Source organism: Cervus elaphus, chromosome 27, assembly GCF_910594005.1.
Source record: "Cervus elaphus chromosome 27, mCerEla1.1, whole genome shotgun sequence".
In the NCBI taxonomy this organism is placed as follows: domain Eukaryota; kingdom Metazoa; phylum Chordata; class Mammalia; order Artiodactyla; family Cervidae; genus Cervus; species Cervus elaphus.
In genome coordinates this window covers 63,131,088-63,149,331 of record NC_057841.1, presented here as the reverse complement: position 1 = coordinate 63,149,331, position 18,244 = coordinate 63,131,088, and the positions used below count along the sequence as shown (strand labels likewise).

Sequence of the window (18,244 nt, the reverse complement as noted above, 5' to 3'; positions counted from 1 at the left end):
CTCCACCTTAAATCAGAGCTACAGCTTCATAGTAAAACCACATACTCTACAGTGCAAGCTGATAACATGCAACTTGCTATGTTTTGTTCTGCTTTTAAAAATGCAAATGAAAGATGCTGGACACGAGCACATACTACACGACTCACACACATTACCAACAAAAACAGGCAGAGCTGCTGCATGGTGCCGGCAGCGGGGACAGGGGTCATCCTCAGGGACTGGGAGCAGGGCACGGGGACCAGCAGCTTCCATCTCTCAGCACGAGCTCTGGTCACACGCGCTGCCTTTGTGGAAACCTATCAAACTGTACCTCCGTTATACTTCCACAGGAAGACTTCCGAAAGATTATATAAGGAATAATACGAGACCCCAGGTCCTCTCCCCAGTCCCAGCAGGAGACAGTTTATTCCCCGGAGGAAACTGAGCTCTGGCTCAAAGACACCAGGGAGAGTAGAGAAGACTGTTCTGAAAGCAGGGGGGTCAAACACGGATCCACACGCTGAGCTCTGAGATTCCAGCTCCTTCACTACTGCACTCCCTGGACCCCGGCGTGCTCTGCCCAGGTGGAAGACCAAAGGACTGCCCTAAATAATACTGACCCACCCCAGGGACTGTCTTTGGAAGTTCCCCAACGAAGCCACAAGGCTCACCCTCGACAGCCCTGCCGTGAAGATGCAGGGAGCAGAGGCCTCGCCCACAGGCCCCGGCGCCCGACTCGCTTCTCAGGGGCCCCTTTAAAGAGGAGCAGAGAGAGGGTCACTGTGCGTGCTGTCACTTCAGTCGGGTCTGACTCTTCGCGATCCCACGGGCGGGAGCCCGCCAGGCCCCTCTGTCCATGGGATTCTCTAGACAAGAACACTGGAGCGGGTTGCCATGGTCGCCTCCAGGGGATCTTCCCGACTCAGGGATGGAACCCAAGACTGCTGTGTCTCCTCCACTGGCAGGCAGGTTCTTTTCCACTAGCACCACCTGGGAAGCTCTAAAGGATCAGCAGTGAGGTCAAGTTCCTAACATAAAGTCAGACACCTACACAAACAGGAAAAAAGAAGCCAAGACAGCAAAAGATACATCCTCAGAAAAGGAAGAAATGCACCCATTGCCGGGAAGGGGGTGAGTGGGGACAGAATGCTGCTAAAATGCACAGTAATTAAACACACAAAGAAAGACCTCTTGAAAAATAAGGACAGCAGAAATTCAGAAGGTTAAGATAAAGTAGAGAAACCTCGTTAAAAGTAGGGCATTAAGACAGAGGAAAATTAGAGCATCAGAGGACAAACAAGGAGGTCCTGCCTAACTCATAGGGATTCAGAGGCAGGATCAGAGGCAGAAAATAAAAGGGGAGAGAGTATCACAAAATACGAGAAAGTTTCCCAGAACTGAAGGGCATTTTTTTTTTTTTTTTTTTCAGATCAAGTGTTCATCATAGTGGCTGAAATGAAGAGTGCCAAAAAAGAAAATCCTAAAACCTCTTTAGGGTTGTTTTAAAAAAAGGCGGGGGGTGGGGAGAAGGGGGGGAGAAGGTCTACAAAGACAGGGATCAGAAGAGTATAACACTTTTTAATAGCAACTGTAGAAACTAAAATACAACGGTGCACTGGCTTCAAAGTCCTGAGGAAACGTGTTTTCCTATCCAGAAACCAGTCAAATTGGCAAACATGTGAGAAAATATTTTTAGAGATACAAAGGATGTAATAAATTTGTCTCCCATGTCCCCTTTCTCAGGAAGATCCTAGAAGATTTTCCATTAAAAAAGAGGAGTAAACCAAGAAAGAATCACTAGATACAGGACAACATATCGAAAACACAAGAGAGACGAAAAGGGCATTACCAGGAAAATGGTGAAAGATACCCCCAGGACAACAGGTGGGCACTAGACCTCCTAAGCAGCACCCATGCTGGCTCCAGGAAGGAAGAAGTCTCCAGGAAAAGAGGGTTGAGAAGAGGGTTAGAGTTCTGTCACCTTGACAGCACTAGAGAAAAAGAAAAGGACACTCATCTCTATGCCACTAACCAGCCGCATTTAAGTGCCTTAGGGATGAATTACAGCTGCACGCTCAAAGTGACGTCAGCCTTCAACACCCTTAACCGAACACAGACACCTACACACCCAGAGGGTGAGAGGAGCAGTGGCCGGGGCCTGGGGCTGAGGGGCTGGGAGACAGGGAGGAGAGGCAAATCGCCACTTTCCACAGCGCTGTCAACCGCAGTCCAAAAACGAAAAGTTCAAAAACAGCAGCAGATACATACTTATCTGGGAAGGTGGAGAAGACAGCAAGCAGGGAGCCCTGAGCATCAGAAGCAGCTGCCTAGTGGACAGGACGTGGTAGGAAGGGCTGAGTTCCGAGCGCAGATTTCTCGTCTTACTGCAAGATTTCGGACAAATTCATATAAAATATTACTTTGATGGGACAAAAGTTTAAATTTTTTAAAATACGAAACAAAACCAAGAAACGCACAAAACAGAAGGCAAGAAAACTAAGGAGGGTGACCTGCAGCGGGAAAAGGACAGCGAGATGACCGTTTCTCCAGCTTCTGCAGCAGTTCAGGTGAGAGCCGACAGCCGGCTGGAGGGTGTGTGCTGAGGGATGGGGGGCAGAGGAGGCAGGATGCACTCAAAAGCTATTTACAGATTTGGGATCAACAGACACGGGGGATCGATCAGGAGCTTCTGAAGCTTCAACAGGCAAGGCAATGTCCCCCGAGACCCCTCTACCCAGAGACTTACTTATTTAGTCCATAAATGTTGACTCTTTGGGGCTATCATATTTCCCTATGTTATTAGGACCATTTTGATTTTCTTTTTGTTTAGGCTTTAATTTTTGGATTATTATGAAATATACAAATAGGAAAATACAGAAAACAATAATGATCATCCTAGTATGTACTATTCAGCTTTTCAAATATTAACATTTTGAACACTTTGCCTATTTGTCTCTAATTTTTTTTTAAAGAAATAAACATTATGGATGTAGTTGAAACCCTCTTCAAACCATTCCTGAATCACATCCCCTTAACCGCCTCCCAGAAGGTAAATGTTAATCTGATTTTGGCATTTCACATCTTCCTCCACCTCGTCTCCAAGATGAAAGTGCTGGTTTGGATAAATTCTAATGCCCCTTTCTGTTCTAAGATGGCAGGACTGAATAGCATGATGCAAAATTCTTGATGGGAAATACACAAAAATACTTCAAATAAAAATTTCAAATGCCCAAAACAGACTAAATCATGACATTACCCTTTAGCAAAAAAAAAAAATCACAGTATTTATTACAGGAGAGTCAGTAAAAATAGTATCATCAGTGCACAGGACATATAAACACCTAAGCTTGAGAAGTCCCCTGTGGTTCCCTTTCACTGTAACCGGAGCTCCAGGGAAGAATAAGGAAGTGCTTGAGCACACCTTTCTGGGGTTCTTACTGCCCGGGGAGCTAGTTCACTGAGGCACCAAACTGTTTCTACTGTCACAGGACTCTTCTCTGCCCATCATTCAGAGCCAAAAGACTCTTTTTAAAGATGCGTAACACCAATTTTACTTTAAAATTGCCCATGAGGAGGCAAGACAGTTATTTGTATTACACCTCGACCCTTGTGTGCATCTTTTTCATCTTCTGGGTGATAAGATGGGAAGGGCACATAAAGCACTCTGCCACGCTCAGTGTACCATTATCCCAAGGAAAACACTTGTACGATTATTTGAGTTGTGAGCCAAACTGGTCACAGTGTTCACGGAGCACCACTTTCACTTGAAAGCACAACTGACAAACTCAGTATTCAGACTTGGGTACTTGGCAGACGTGTTCTCTACAACGAAGTGAGAAGGTCACTTCAGGAAAAGCAACCCACAGCATTCGTTGCCAAGGGTAGCCTTCAAGCTTTCAACTGAAATTTAAAATGCTGGAAAACTCGTTTCCCCAGTGAGCCTGACAACTTCCCAATACTTCAAGATTTTTTCTGATGAGATCAGTGGTGATATTAACAATGGCCATTCCTCAAAATTTCATAACGAAGAATGTTAACATTTGGAATATCTGTATTATCCCAACAAACCAGTATTTTCCAAATGACCAATACTTAATGCAATGAAATGATGTATGGGCAAAGATCCATTCGAACTGCTAGAAACACCAGTGGATCCTAATGTAAAAGAATTTTAAAAGTCTACTGAAAGGGTTTTACATTCCACATTGAAATCCACATGTAAGAAATTACCACTTAAATCTGCCTGCAACACAGGAGACCCAGGTTCAATCCCTGGGCCAGGAAGATCACCTGGAGAAGGAAATGGAAACCCACTGCAGTATTCTTGCCTGGCGGACTACAAATCCACAGGGTCACGAAGAGTTGGACACAACTTAGCGACTGTGCATATCAAAGAAGAATATTCATAATCATCTGAAAAGACAATTGAAACACTCTTCCCTTCTCTAACATATCCACACAAACTTCATATTAATACTTAATGGATTATTCTTTCTGGATGTTAAAGATCATAAACACATAATCACAATGATTAATGATCATAGCTAAATCATTAACAGGCATTTACAAACAAATGAACTATTCGTTCTTTCTTTAAAAGTTATATCCTTCTGGAGTTACTGTCTCATATATTTGCAACAAATACGTAAGCATCAGAGGCTTTATTTACCACAGAATCAAGATTGATCAAAAAAAAAAAAAAGAAAGAAAATGAAATTAATTTGGTAAATCCTTCCATCTGTTTCACAAAGATGTAGATTAAAGTCCCCGCCCTCTAGTTATGAGAGAGCAGACCCTTTTCATTTACCATGTGACTCTTGAAACCTATACACTAATCACCCAGATGATGTGGTATTAATGGATTTAAACTTTAGTTCTTAGATTTTGAAGGAAATATCTTTTCATGGAAAAAACTGACCTTTTTGTAAATTTTCAAAGAAGTATCTGACCAAACCCCTATAGTTCAGAAGTAACACACCAAATATCAATCCCAGATGCATTTGTAGATTGGTTAAGAAATACAAGTGGTTTAGGAGAAGTGTTCTTGTACAAATGTATCCAGTTAATGAATATCTAAATCATTCATTTCAAAGGCAGGGACCCTGAAAAAAATTTCAGAATGAGAACTGATAGTGTCTTCACTACCAATGTCCTACTACCAGGCCCTCTGAAAGAGAAAGGTTACCCACTGCAGCATTTTCACTCAGAATAGTCAAGAAACAATCAGAAGCTGACACCTCCTCCCCTTCCTAATTATCCACCCACTTCTGCATGCTCACCTTTGCAGTTCGCTGAGCCCCCTTGCAGTTGGTAGACTGGGATTCTGCCTTAGAAAGTTCTGTTTTAAATTGAGATGAGTGAGGTCCTGGCTGTAGAAGAGGTTGGCAGGCAGATGCTCCAAGCTACAACAGGAGAGGTCCACCGAGCTAATGCGCTGGGACGCGACCTACAGGGGGATAAAAACCACAGTTCAGTTTTCATAGCATCCTTTACCCTGCAACTGCTTTCCACAGACAGAAACAAGGTAACCTCATTTGGGAACACAGACTCGCTATGCAATTAGCACCATTATTCAAATCTAAACCAAGAGCATTTAGACAGAACTGAGCAAAGGATTAAAGCATTATCAAGGCAGGAAATAGTGTCCCTCCCTGGAAGGTGCTTACAGTAACCTAGTATAGGAGACAGGTGAGGAAGAGCACAGATTATCTTATCAGGTTTAGTGATACCCGTAATCCCTTCAACCACAGGGGTCACCTTCCTGAACACATTCATGGAAAGGGAATTCAAAGCTAAACAATATAAGACCTTAGAGTAAATACAGGGTTGGAAGACAGACACTAAGATCTAGACTGAACTTAAAGAAAAGCCCCTGAAAATACTGATTTAAAAACAGCACACAGAAAAGCACGCTCGGTGGCCTTGCATGTACCTTTAATAGTAACAGCAGCATACAATCAGATCCCACTGCTTGCCTACTGTAAATTTTTCCGGTCATGTCTCCCACAATGTCAGTTTTGCTTCATGTAGGTAACCTAAGTGAAATTTACTGTACGTCTAAATGTTTATCCACATATTCAAAATATCCCCAGTTAAATGACTCCTACGATAGCCAGAGTCCCAGGGCTACAGGGCATGCTGGAGGCAGAAAGAGCACCGGGCGCCCTGCGCTTCTCTGTCCCACATGCTGGGAACCTCCGTGCCGATCTTCGCCACGGACAAGGCTTCAGGACCACTGACACAGAGCTTCACTCCCCTTGCCTCACCAAGGATGTGGGGTTACTGTTCTAGGATCTGGGTTGATACCTCCTCATGCTCTTCATCTTCACCAAAGCTTTATGGAAAAAACTCCACTCCGTATCTGTGACCAGTTTGATGCCCTTCTCTATTAGCAAACCCCTGCTTCACTCTTTCCTGATTACAAAAGGCAGCAGAACATGCTTCTCAGGGGGTTGGCTCTGGTTCCATCATCCCAGAGCTGAGACAGCCTGAGTGCACCACGGAGTTCTCCCAACTCCCGCTTCCTCACCCGTTTAACAGGCATGAAGACGACACCTACATCTACACAGCAGGCTCAGAGACAGCACTCAATGACTGGTGACTGCTATGACCACTTATGTTGCTAAGCCTACTTCCAAATAAAGCTTACACTCACCGAACCCACGTTCTCCTGATGCTAAGAAAAGGTATTCAGGAGTAAATCTGCATGACAAACACTGCTGAAGGCACGTCTGAGGTTGGAAAGGAATTGTGAAAGCTAAGGGGACAGTGGGATGGAAAAGGGCTGTCAGAGCTCAACTCAAAAGATTTCACAAAGTCAGTCTGAGTTCACGTTTCAGCAATTTCATCTTCTCTTGAATTTTCACCCTTAAGAAAAAGAAAATCCGAAACAGGGCCAGGTCACCCATGTAAATCAAATGATGTGGAAAAAAGGCCAGAATTTAATGGGCCTGCAAGGCAGGTACAAACCTGCCACGGCCACTCAAGAGCCCCTGGCGGGCGCGCATTTACAGGAAGTAAGGCTGAAAGGGTTCCTTGGACTCACCCAGGAGCAAACCTGTGGAGGACGCCTGGTGTCTCAGGCCTTCCGCTTGCTGAGGGGCGGGCGCGGAACAGAGGCCCCGCGGCCAGGGGAGGGCGCCCCGGGGGGAGGGCGAGCACTGCCTATGGTTGGTGCCGCTGCTTACTCACAGCGCTCGTCTGACCCTCTTGTGACCCTGTGGGCTGTAGCCCACCAGGCTCCTCTGTCCATGGGATTTCCAGGCAAGAATACTGGAGTGGGTGGCCGTTTCCTTCTCCCAGGGCATCTTCCCAATTAATACGCTCTATGACAAAAGTTTCAATGATCGTTAAGGGCAAGGGCACAGAGCATGATCCAAGGAGCCACAGAAGGCTCCACAGAGGACCTGACGTCCAAGCTCAAGGCTGACACTCACGTGGCAACCTCTGTTTCCGCCTGCCCCAAACCCTTTTCCGCTTCTTCCTGTAACAAGCCTTCAGATGCACATGACCTGGCGGGAGCTGCAGACTCCGCTGCTCTCAGGGCGGGAGGCATGTGCACGCAGCTCCAGCCATCCCAGCCACACTGCTGAACCCACAAACTGATCTATCGGGGACTGGCATGTGACCCATGCCAGGCTGACTCAAGGCCTTCTCTGGGATACATATTCTGAACCCGAGAGCGCGAGCGAGGCTGCCACTTAGAGCTGCAGTTAAAATGACAGAACCAGATTTGTATGTATCAATCTGGATTCCTTAAAAAAGAAACTCAAGCCCAAAATAAACAAGTCAAAAATGCACGCTGTAAAATTTTACATACAGTATAATGTCATGCATGAAAAAAATTTTAACACATACAATGATTCCATATATTATGCATGAATAGTTATATGTGCAATAAAGCTACACACTATATACACTGATCATTCCCAGGTCACTCAGATGGTAAAGAATCCAGCTGCAGTGCGGGAGACCTGGGTTCAGTCCCTGGGTTGGGAAGATCCCCTGGAGAAGGGAAAGGCTACCCACTCCAGTATTCTAGTCTGGAGGATCCCATGGACAGAGGAGCCTGGCGGGCTACAGTCCGTGGGGTCACAAAGACTTGGATACGACTGAGCGCCTAAGCACAGTACATATACTGATCACATGTCAAATTAATGACAGCGACCGCCTCCAGGGAAGCAAGGAGGGAAAAGAAAATAGGAACAGAAAGACAGGAAATCTGGAATTTATCTATAATGTTTATTCACTTTATAATAAGAATAGAAAGTATGGAGGAACTACGTCTCCCCAGATGGCACTAGTGGTAAAGAATCTGTCTGCCAATGCAGGAGACATAAGAGACGAGGGTTTGAACCCCTGGAGGAGGGCATGGCAACCCACTGCAGTATTCTTCCCTGGAGAATTCCATGGAATGAGGAGCCTGGTGGGCTACAGTCCATGGGATCCCAAAGAGTTGGATATGACTGAAACGACTTAGCACGCATGCATGTCAGAATGTTAGACAAGCAGGAACTGTAATATTATTCTTTGTGCTCTTCCATGTGTGCGCGTTTAACTGAGAAAAAAGCAACGTGATCTCAATATAAAAACGTCAGTAAAAAGGTAAGGAGATCCTGCAGCTCCTTTGAGGTCACTGTAAAGATTCCGGCTTCAGCAAAATGGGCCGCCGTGCAAGGGTTCCAACAAGAGTCTCTGTCTCGGACTGTTAAGCACACAGAGGGGGCCTTGGCCCGGCAGGCTCACAGCGGGCTGTGCCCCACACTCAGCGGGCTGTGCCCCACGCTCAGCACGGCCCTCCCTCGGGAGCGCGTCCCCGGAGGCTGACATGGAGCCACTTTACCGCCCTCCTCTCTCACCAGCCGCCGGCCTGGCCGGGCGTTCCTCCACCAGGGACTCCTCTGCAGAGGACACATTCCCCTTTCGGCTGAAGCATCAGGCTGAATACTCTCTTTGGACAACTACAAGATAATGACTAAACGTCAAGTCGGATTTGATTTCCTTCCTCATTCTGGACCGCAAGCCTGTCCCTGCTGGAAACCAGGGGGAGGACGGCTCAGGGCGAAAGTTCGGCAAGCAAGGGGCCTGTGGGGGTCAGGGCGGGATGGGGGCAGAGATGGAGAGCAGAAACCAGATATGTCCTGACGGCAGTGGGCGGACCGAACCGCGAGTGGCACCTCTGCCCTGTGCCAGGCCCTGCAACAGAGGAGATTCAAGGGCTTCCCCCTGGATCGGCCTGGGCAGGTAAGGGCGCCATCACGAAGAGGTTTTGCACAACTCCCAAATGAAAGAACTACCAATAGGTCCAACCAAAGAGGCTGTAACCTGCCTACCCAGCGCCTATTAAATCTAAGACCCTCCTCAAGATAAGAGATAAATGAGAAAGCCCCTCTGCACACCTCACGGCAAGCGGCCTTTTACTGTGGTGGGTATTCAGTCGCTCAGTCATGTCCGACTCTCTGCGACCCCGTGGACCACAGCACGCCAGGGCTCCCTGTCCATCACCAACTCCCGGAGTTTACTCAAACTCATGTCCATCGAGTCGGTGATGCCTTCCAACCATCTCATCCTCTGTCGTTCCCTTCTCCTCCTGCCTTCAATCTTTCCCAGCATCAGGGTCTTTTCAAATGAGTCAGCTCTTCGCATCAGGTGGCCAAAGTATTGGACTTTCAGCTTCAACATCAATCCTTCCAATGAACACCCAGGACTGATCTCCTTTAGCATGTACTGGTTGGATCTCCTTGCTGTCCAAGGAACTCCCAAGACTCTTTTCCAGCACGACAGTTCAAAATAATCAATTCTTTGGTGTCTCAACCTTCTTTATGGTCCAACTCTCACATCCATACATAACTACTGGAAAAACCACAGCTTTGACTATATGGACCTTTGTTGGCAAAGTGATGTCTCTGCTTTTTAATATGCTGTCTAGGTTGGTCATAGCTTTCCTTCCAAGGAGCAAGCATCTTTTAATTTCATCTTCACAATAACTCAGCACAGTAAGGACTGATCTCTACTTCAAAGATGAAGGTTAAAGGGTCTGCCCAAGGTTGCATGGTGAAAGCCCAGCCATGCAGAGTCTGAATGACAGCCTCAAGTTTAAGTCCCACCCAGAGGGAGACTCCTTTAACTGCCACGGTCAAATCCTAACGGAGCCCTCGGCCCAGAGCAAAGACGGTTTGATGTCATCCCTCATAGACCATGAGTGAGCCACATGTGAACAACGTCAGTTTTCAGAAGATCAGTTCAAGTCACCATGGCTTGGGAAATCACTGCTAGTTTGTACTAACAATGACAAAAAATTTTGAGGCTAATAATTTAAAGTAAATCAAATGGGATATTTTTCCCCATGAGCCTACACACGTTGGGAGATACATTAAAATGCACATGAATCCCAACCATAGCTTCCCAGTGGTAAAAGAATCCACCTGCCGATGCAGGAGATGCACGGGACATGGGTTTGATCCCTGAGTCAGGAAGGTCCTCTGAGAAGGAAATGGCAACCCAATCCAGTGTTCTTGCCATGGACAGAGGAGCCCGGTGGGAACGGTCCATGGGGCTGCAAAGAACTGGACTGAGAGCACACACACAGCCCAGCCACTGGCTCAAGTAGTCTTCTCTTCCAGCTTGAGGGTTCGAACATATGAACACATATGAACAGAAAGCTCACTGGACCCTTGAATTATTTCCCCAAAGAACACTGCAGATAAACCATAAAAAAATAGTAATACGAACAACAAACTTTCCAGATTACCTACCTAGGCTTCCACACACTTCTAACATCCCACTCAGTGGGACACTTTCCTCAGTCGTCTCTGCCAGCTGTTAGGGCCCTTCTCTCAGCGATCCCTGCTCTGAGTCTGGGCAGGGTACATTTCTCAACCAGCGCCTGTCTCCTAGCCCTAACCCATCCTCACTCTGTGCTTCCTTTTGCAACAGACCTGCACTCTATGTCACTCACGTTATTCTGACCATTCACTTAGTGGACAATCATCTTTCACCAGCAAGGGAAAGTACAGAATGACAACCAGATGACTTTTTTTGTCCCCACTATACTTTAGTGAAATACTATTTATCCTTATTACGCACAAAGCAGGCTCAGAATTAAACAAAATGATTGTGAAAGGCTCGGTCAAAGTAGCTGAAACAGCATAAATAATTCCACTTGTGCAAAGTAAAATACTGCTGTAAACTGGCTTTATGAGTCATTAATTGCTCTGGCCTAGCCTTCAGTGGTTTGGGAAATTATGCCCTGGCTATGGAGAGTCTCTGGGGAGTTTACTAAAATTCTTAACCTCAATTTACTTAGTTTTAATTCTTACCCCGCTCCCCCCTTCCAAATGCTTTGGAAAGGCATAAACATGTAGGAGAATATAAATTTAGAATAGAGTTTATTCATCTTTACTAGCTAAGTACTCTCTTACTTTCAATTTCATTCTCATCAATAAAAGTTTTATAATACTTCATATCAAAGATTTCCCCATTTTAATAAACTTTAAACTCGCACTGCTCCAAAACATGCAATAATTTCTTTTAAAAAAAATTCTACAAATACAGGAAATGCCTTGATTCCAGACCTTTTCACAATGACCTCTCATTTCTTGATCCTGCATTCATTATCATTTCATAAAATCTACTTAACAGCAGATGCAGAAAACCTTCCTATAAAATTAATTACAATATATACACTAATAATGTCCTCACAGGGTCATATCAAACTACCGATTTTGGATTTAGTAAGTCCTACCTGAAGTTCTCATATTTTATTATTTCTTTAGGTTTCCCTGGTGGTTCAGATGGTAAAGATTCAGCCTGCAATGCAGCAAACCCAAGTTCGATTCCTGGATTGGGAATTATTTCTTTGCCTTAAATGAGTAAATGCTACGAAATAGCTAAAAATCCAAGGAATAAAATACACAGATTTACACAGTATTCTAAACCACCAGATGTAATCAAATGCACGAAGACAGAGCGGACCTGGAGAGGCCGTCACAGCCAAGCACAGAGCAGAGTGGGGACTCCGAAGGCACGCGTGCTCAGGAGGGGCCTGCTTCTCAAGAGAGGGCTTCCTAAGACTGGAAGGGACCGCCAAAGTGTAGTTAAGGGACCAAAGAATAAAAACGATAGAAAGCTGCAGGCTGGAAAAGGAAAGAAGGGAGGGGAGAGAGAGAGAGAAAGAGAAGAGAAGCGTTATCGACAGGTGACCAACTGGACAGGTAAGCAAACACACACAACTCACTGTAAAGGGACCAGGGTGTAACAATAAGGCTGGGCTTCCCCAGGGCTCAGCGCGAAAGAACCCGCCGGCAACGCAGGAGACGCGGGTTCCGTCCCTGGGTGGGAAAGATCCTCTGGAGGAAGAAATGGCAACCACTCCAGTATTCTTGCCTGAAGAATTCCATGGACAGGGGAGCCTGGCAGGTTACAGTCCACAGCGTCACAAAGAGTTAGACAGGACTGAAGCGACTAAGCACGCATAACAATAAGGAGAAACAGTACTGAGAAATTTAGACCTAGAGTTCCTGCTAGGCATCCCAACCTCTCTGCCAGGTGAGTGGAGGGGAGTGGTGCCCTGTCAGCGTGTTTACCACCTGCCTGTAGGCAACAGCCCCTGGACAGATACTGGAGAGACACGCTCTTCGTCTTCAAAACATGAGTCCCTTGAAGGCACAAACACCTAACACGCATAATTCAAAAAGGCATGTGCCACGGTGCAGAGGGGCACAGAGCAGAGAGCAGAGACCCCGAGCCCCCGGCTGCCCAGCGCTGACGGTCCCCTCTTGGGACAAGACGGACAGGTCCTCGCAGGCCCCCGAGCGGACTGGCACCGCACCCCCAGGAGCAGGCAGAGCTGCGAGACGCACCCCAGGAGCTCGTCGGATGGCGGAAACCAGACACGCAGGCCTGGCGCCTCGCCCTCTCGGAGTCACACGCAGGGTGAGAAGCTCGGAGAAGGTCCCCAAGGCCTCCAGCATTACTCATCGGGTCTCCAGCCTAAGAGTTACCTCCTTTCCACACACAGAAATCCCACTGTATTTCTCAGTAAGAACAGAAAAATAGGACTTGGCTTGGGTGGAGATCAAATCTGAACTCAGAGTTCCTTCCTCATTTCCTTATTGGCAGAGTACGTGTAAACAAGCTCCTTAGAAGGGGACCACCAGAGAGCCCCTGCGCGTTTCCCCCGGGGGGCAGCTCCTCCACGAAGGACGGGGCAAGCTCGCCACCACAAGCAGCCCACACTCTAGCTTCCCACTGTAAGAAGTGAGGTAAATTCACATTAAACAGAACTAGTTCTGAATAGCCTAGGAACAAGCTACTTGTTTTTCTATTTAAAATACAAATTATACAAACACCTCAATGTTTAAGTTCCAGTCTAACATACAAGGTCTGGTATGTTTAACTAGAGAGTTCACTGTTTTTTTTTTTCAATTATTCTAGTATTCCTTACTTTATAAAATAAATCAGACCAGAGAGTAGAAGAATTTAACTCTTCAGAATAGTCACAGATAATCTAATACTCTGGGTTACAAATACTGCCATCTTCCAAGGTAAGTAAATATATCATGGAAATTAAACTCTTAAGACACCATGTATTTATTTGGGGGGGGGGGGGCTTCCTAGGTGGCGCTAGTGGTAAAGAACCCGCCTGCCAATGCAGGAGACATGAGATGCAGGTTCGATCCCTGGGTCAGGAAGATCCCCTGGAGGAGGGCATGGCAACCCACTCCAGTATTCTAGCCAGGAGAATCCCATGGACAGAGGAGCCTGGTGGGTTACAGTCACAAAGAGTCAGACACAACCGAAGTGACTTGGTTCACATGGACACACACACCATGTATTTTTATGCAGGTCTAACACCCAGATTAAAACGACTGAACTTCAAAATATAATATGACCAGACGCAGAGATCTGGTTAACTATGTATGATTAAGTTCCTGATGCAGCCATACTTGACCAGTTTTGGAAGAGGCAGACAACAGCAGTGCCCTCAACACTGAAACCGACTTAACCTGCCTTGGGTGACTCAGAAGGCACCTTGGACTTCCTCAGTCCCTCCTGGTCATTCTTTAGGGAGGTCAGTGATCCATGCAGTGGCGATGCTCAGATGCCCTCAGCAGCACTACAGACTGCCTATAGACCAGCTTCTGCTCTACTACTGAGCGGCCGAGAGGCCACCAACCACTGCGCACGTGAAGCCCTGAGACTCCCCTTTGATGTTTTCAGTGAATAAACCTCAGCTGCTATCTGAAGTCTGGTTTGTTTCGTCCCTTCAGGCCGCTGTGAAACACTGGAAGTAAAATGGAAGGCCAACAGCAAGGCAGCAGAACTCCCTGCACAAAGCAGTGCTGGGCACCTCACACCCTGCTCCCTCACGTGTAAGACGGAGATGATGACATCTCCTCAAGGGTGCCTTCCTTCAGCTCTGAAACCCGGCCCTGTCCAGTGTTAGGAGCACCCACCTCACAGGGATACCGTAGAGCATCTAGAACAGACCTTGACACACAGAAAAAAGTTTCCAAAATGTTAGTTATCACTACTTGTTGTCACTACTACATCAATTCACTTGGCTAAATGATTTTATTATTAACAAAGTATACCTATTAACAATTTGGGGTTGGGGAGAAACAAAGAGTCTTTTGATTTTGCTGCTGACCTCACGAATGAACTAACTCATTCATTATGAAATAACATCTAAAGAATGGTAAACAGTGGTCACATCCTCTGTGCTCATCGGATGGATGGCAAGCCTATCAAGAAACTGCAGACTACCCAAAGGAAAACCGAGAGAAGGAATCTGGGAAGCAAGTGATGAGGGAATTGCTGCAGTTATCAGAGATGTTTCTCCTAGAAGTAGATTGCCAAGGGGTGGGGGAGGGCGTAGAAACTTAAATAGTTAAGAGGTCATCAAACAAGAGAGGGAGTGCAATGATTACCTTGGGTTAAGCCAGAGCAGTGAGCCAAGGGTACAGGGATCAAGACCTCAGCTCACTTCTAAGGAAGAACTGTCTCGTGAGACACTGTAGGTGTCTGAAAGGTGGTAGCCCTTTTTTATTTAGGAGGGAAGTCAGTCTGGAAGTCCACGACGTCCTGCTCAAATCTTAAATGCTAAGTCACTCAACTAAGAGACACTCGATGATGACTAGAACTTAAGGTTAAAGAACACTTAAAAAAAATAAAGTGGCAAGAGACTGTCTTATTTCTCAGTCTGTCTCCTGGCCTCACTGCAAGGCACGCAGGATCTTATTTCCTGATGGGGACCCGGGCCCTGCAGTGGGAGCGAGCGGTCTTAACCACTGGGCTGCCAGGGAAGGCCCAAGACCACTCTGAAAGAAAACACCAAATAACTGTTAAGGCAATTATTCCAGAAAACTACAAGGAACATTATGTTTTTGGCAACTACTTTCCAATCTTAAAATCATATACTGTTACTTTAAAACATGGCTGTAAGTTCCTTTCTTGAAACCTAGAATGTATTTTATTAAAGATTAATAGCAACATACAGATAAAACACACATGAGGAATGCATTTCTTCCATCTGCTTAAGTCTGGATGCTAGAAGTAGAGCCTGGAAGCATGCCTGGCACAGAGAAAGGGTGGGGTAAGTACCCTCTCATTCCCCCTCACTGCCCTCACCCTCCAGCCCTGAAACTGAAGTGTGGAGAGACCAGGGGAGGCAAGGCAGGGAGCCGGGGGGAGAGAGATGAGACGCCGGGTGAGCCTCCCACGGAAGCACACGAGGAGCACCGCTTCCCCAAGAGGGGGTTCCGTCAGGATACGGTAAGGAAACGAGCTAGCTTTTTCATGAGCACAAAAGTGGACTGAAAAACTGAAGAAAAGAGAAAAAGTAATTTTAAATGGAAATGACTTAGAATGAAGGAAAAATCCCTTCTTTATAGAGATATATTGACTAGGATCTCAGAACCAATAGTTACCACGGTGGGCGAGCAGGGGAGGATTAGCGATGTGTTAACAAGATGAAGTGTCGTCATAACTGCAAAGAGATCATTTCATTTTCACGAACCTAATCAGTCTTACGTATGACAAAAACAAAGTTTAACGTAATCCAAAATACTTTAGTTTAAATATCATTAGTTTAAATTAGTTTAAATTCAAAGCAGAATTTCTAAGCTCCCTAATTTCATAAACTGCTATTTATATCTATAACAATGAAAGATTCCACAGTATGAATTTTTGTGGAACAAATCCATTACCATGTTGGAAAATTTAGTTAAACCAGTGGGTAACGTAGTCGAGTTTGCCCAGGAAAACAGAATGAACGCGCATGAAAGCACCCAGGCCCGCAGCACCTTCTCCTGCACACGGCGCTGACGTCACGCGGCGCTGCCGCCCCTGCAGACGCCTCGCATCTCCCTGAAACGCGCTTCCACCCTGCCTCGGGGTGAACGCTGTTCCCTCCTCAGGACTCTGCCTGCTCATCACCTCCTCAATGCTTCCTGTCCCTAAACATTTCATATACCGCATTTCCAAATTTTTCTCATACCTTCACTACAGAATTGGTACAAAAGCAATAGTCTAGGTATAGGGGTGACATTTTATAAACTAAAATCCATGTCACTCAGACCTTCCATTCTACTTCAGATTCTACCACTGACATGATAGACTGCCAGGATCAAATGACCCTGATCCTTTATCTAAAGAATGGGTACAAAATGTGAAGGAGGAGTTTCCCATAAAAGTCCTTTGAAGCCCTTGGCTTCTTAGCAGAACAGGATTGAAAAGACAACTTCTTAACCTCATAATCCCAATGTAACCAACTACAGCACAACCCGAAAAGACAAGTGACCAGCCAAGCTGAAGAAATGCAGCACACTCCCTAAATTACACTTCAAGTTAAGAGGTACAATATGTGTAAAAAATGCTAAGTGACCTTAAAGGTTTCCTTGCAACTACATCAAATGACACAGATCTATATGCTGGAAACAATCCTATTATACAAGAAAGATCTGACTCTGGTTGGTGATGTACTCTTTGAGTAAAATCTGGACAATAAAACACTCTTTTTAAGTACACGAAGGCAAAAGTTCGGCTGTGATTGACCACATATCTTATTCTTATATAAAGGGTGATGTTTACTCATCATTTCAAGTGATCTTTTAATTCCGCACGAGATGGGACTCTGATTGGCCTATGCTATGCATATTGAGGATGAACCAAACTATCACAGCAACTTCAACATGGTCACTTTTAATTTTTTTCATTAAAAAGAGGAAAGGCCTGGAATTAAAATACTATGATTGATACTAAAAGAAAGAGAGATGAGCAGTGTGACGGCCACAGGCAGTGTTCACCCACCGATCAACAAGAGAGACCTGTGCACCAACCATGCGGCCTTACACGCGAACTCACACTGTGGGGCCACACACACGCACACAACTGGCCACAGGCCGACCCCTGTGGACGCTGAGTCATAGGTATGCGGGCAATTATTTCTACTTCTGAATATTCAACATTTCTTGTAATGAAAAGTTAGAAACACTTTCATGCATACTTCAATTAATTTAATTAAATTACTTAAATACTTATTGCATGGGGTTGGGGGGGTGGACAAAAACAAGCCAAAACCCCAAGATTCACGCACAACACTAAATCAGTGATCTGAATCCCCTTTAATCTTCCTTGAAATCAAGAAACAAACTTTCCACTGGGACAACACAGCATTGCAGAAGTGACTAGGACTTTAAAAATAAGTATGTCTTAGGCAATAGATTCACATGCAGACTCAGTCTGAAAAGGATTCACAGGATCAGTCAATATGTCTGAAACAAATCCATGCAACAAAGCGGGCCACAAAAGCAGGCACACAGGCCAGCTTGTCTAGAGTTACTTGTGCATCTGACCGGAGCACCTCTGAAACTCCCTCCCTCAGCTACCCCCTCACCCCCACCACTGCCCCCCAACCACTCTGAGACCATGCTGCACGTGTTCTTGGTAAATGCCACACTGCACTTGAAAACACATGGGTTATTTTCAAGTATCTTTTGATATTTGATTTCTAAACTAATGGCATTTGGTCCCATCATTCCATGGCAAATAGATGGAGAAACAGTGACAGACTTTATTTTTTTGGGCTCCAAAATCACTGCAGATGGTGATTGCAGCCATGAAATTAAAAGACGCTTGCTTACTCCTTGGAAGGAAAGTTATGACCAACCTAGACAGCATATTAAAAAGCAGAGACATTGCTTTGTCAACAAAGGTCTGTCTAGTCAAGGCTATGGTTTTTCCCGTAGTCATGTATGGATGTGAG

General features: G+C 45.6%; 1 protein-coding gene across 2 annotated transcripts in view; it reads right to left on the bottom strand.

The window, feature by feature from the left end:
* Window positions 1-18,244, bottom strand: part of PHLPP1 (PH domain and leucine rich repeat protein phosphatase 1) — a 213,860-nt gene that overhangs the window by 76,983 nt on the left and 118,633 nt on the right. For both annotated transcript variants that reach the window (XM_043889552.1, XM_043889551.1), the window contains exon 4: window positions 5,259-5,425. In XM_043889552.1, the coding sequence (XP_043745487.1) occupies window positions 5,259-5,425 (167 nt within the window). The remainder of the gene's footprint in view (window positions 1-5,258; window positions 5,426-18,244) is intronic.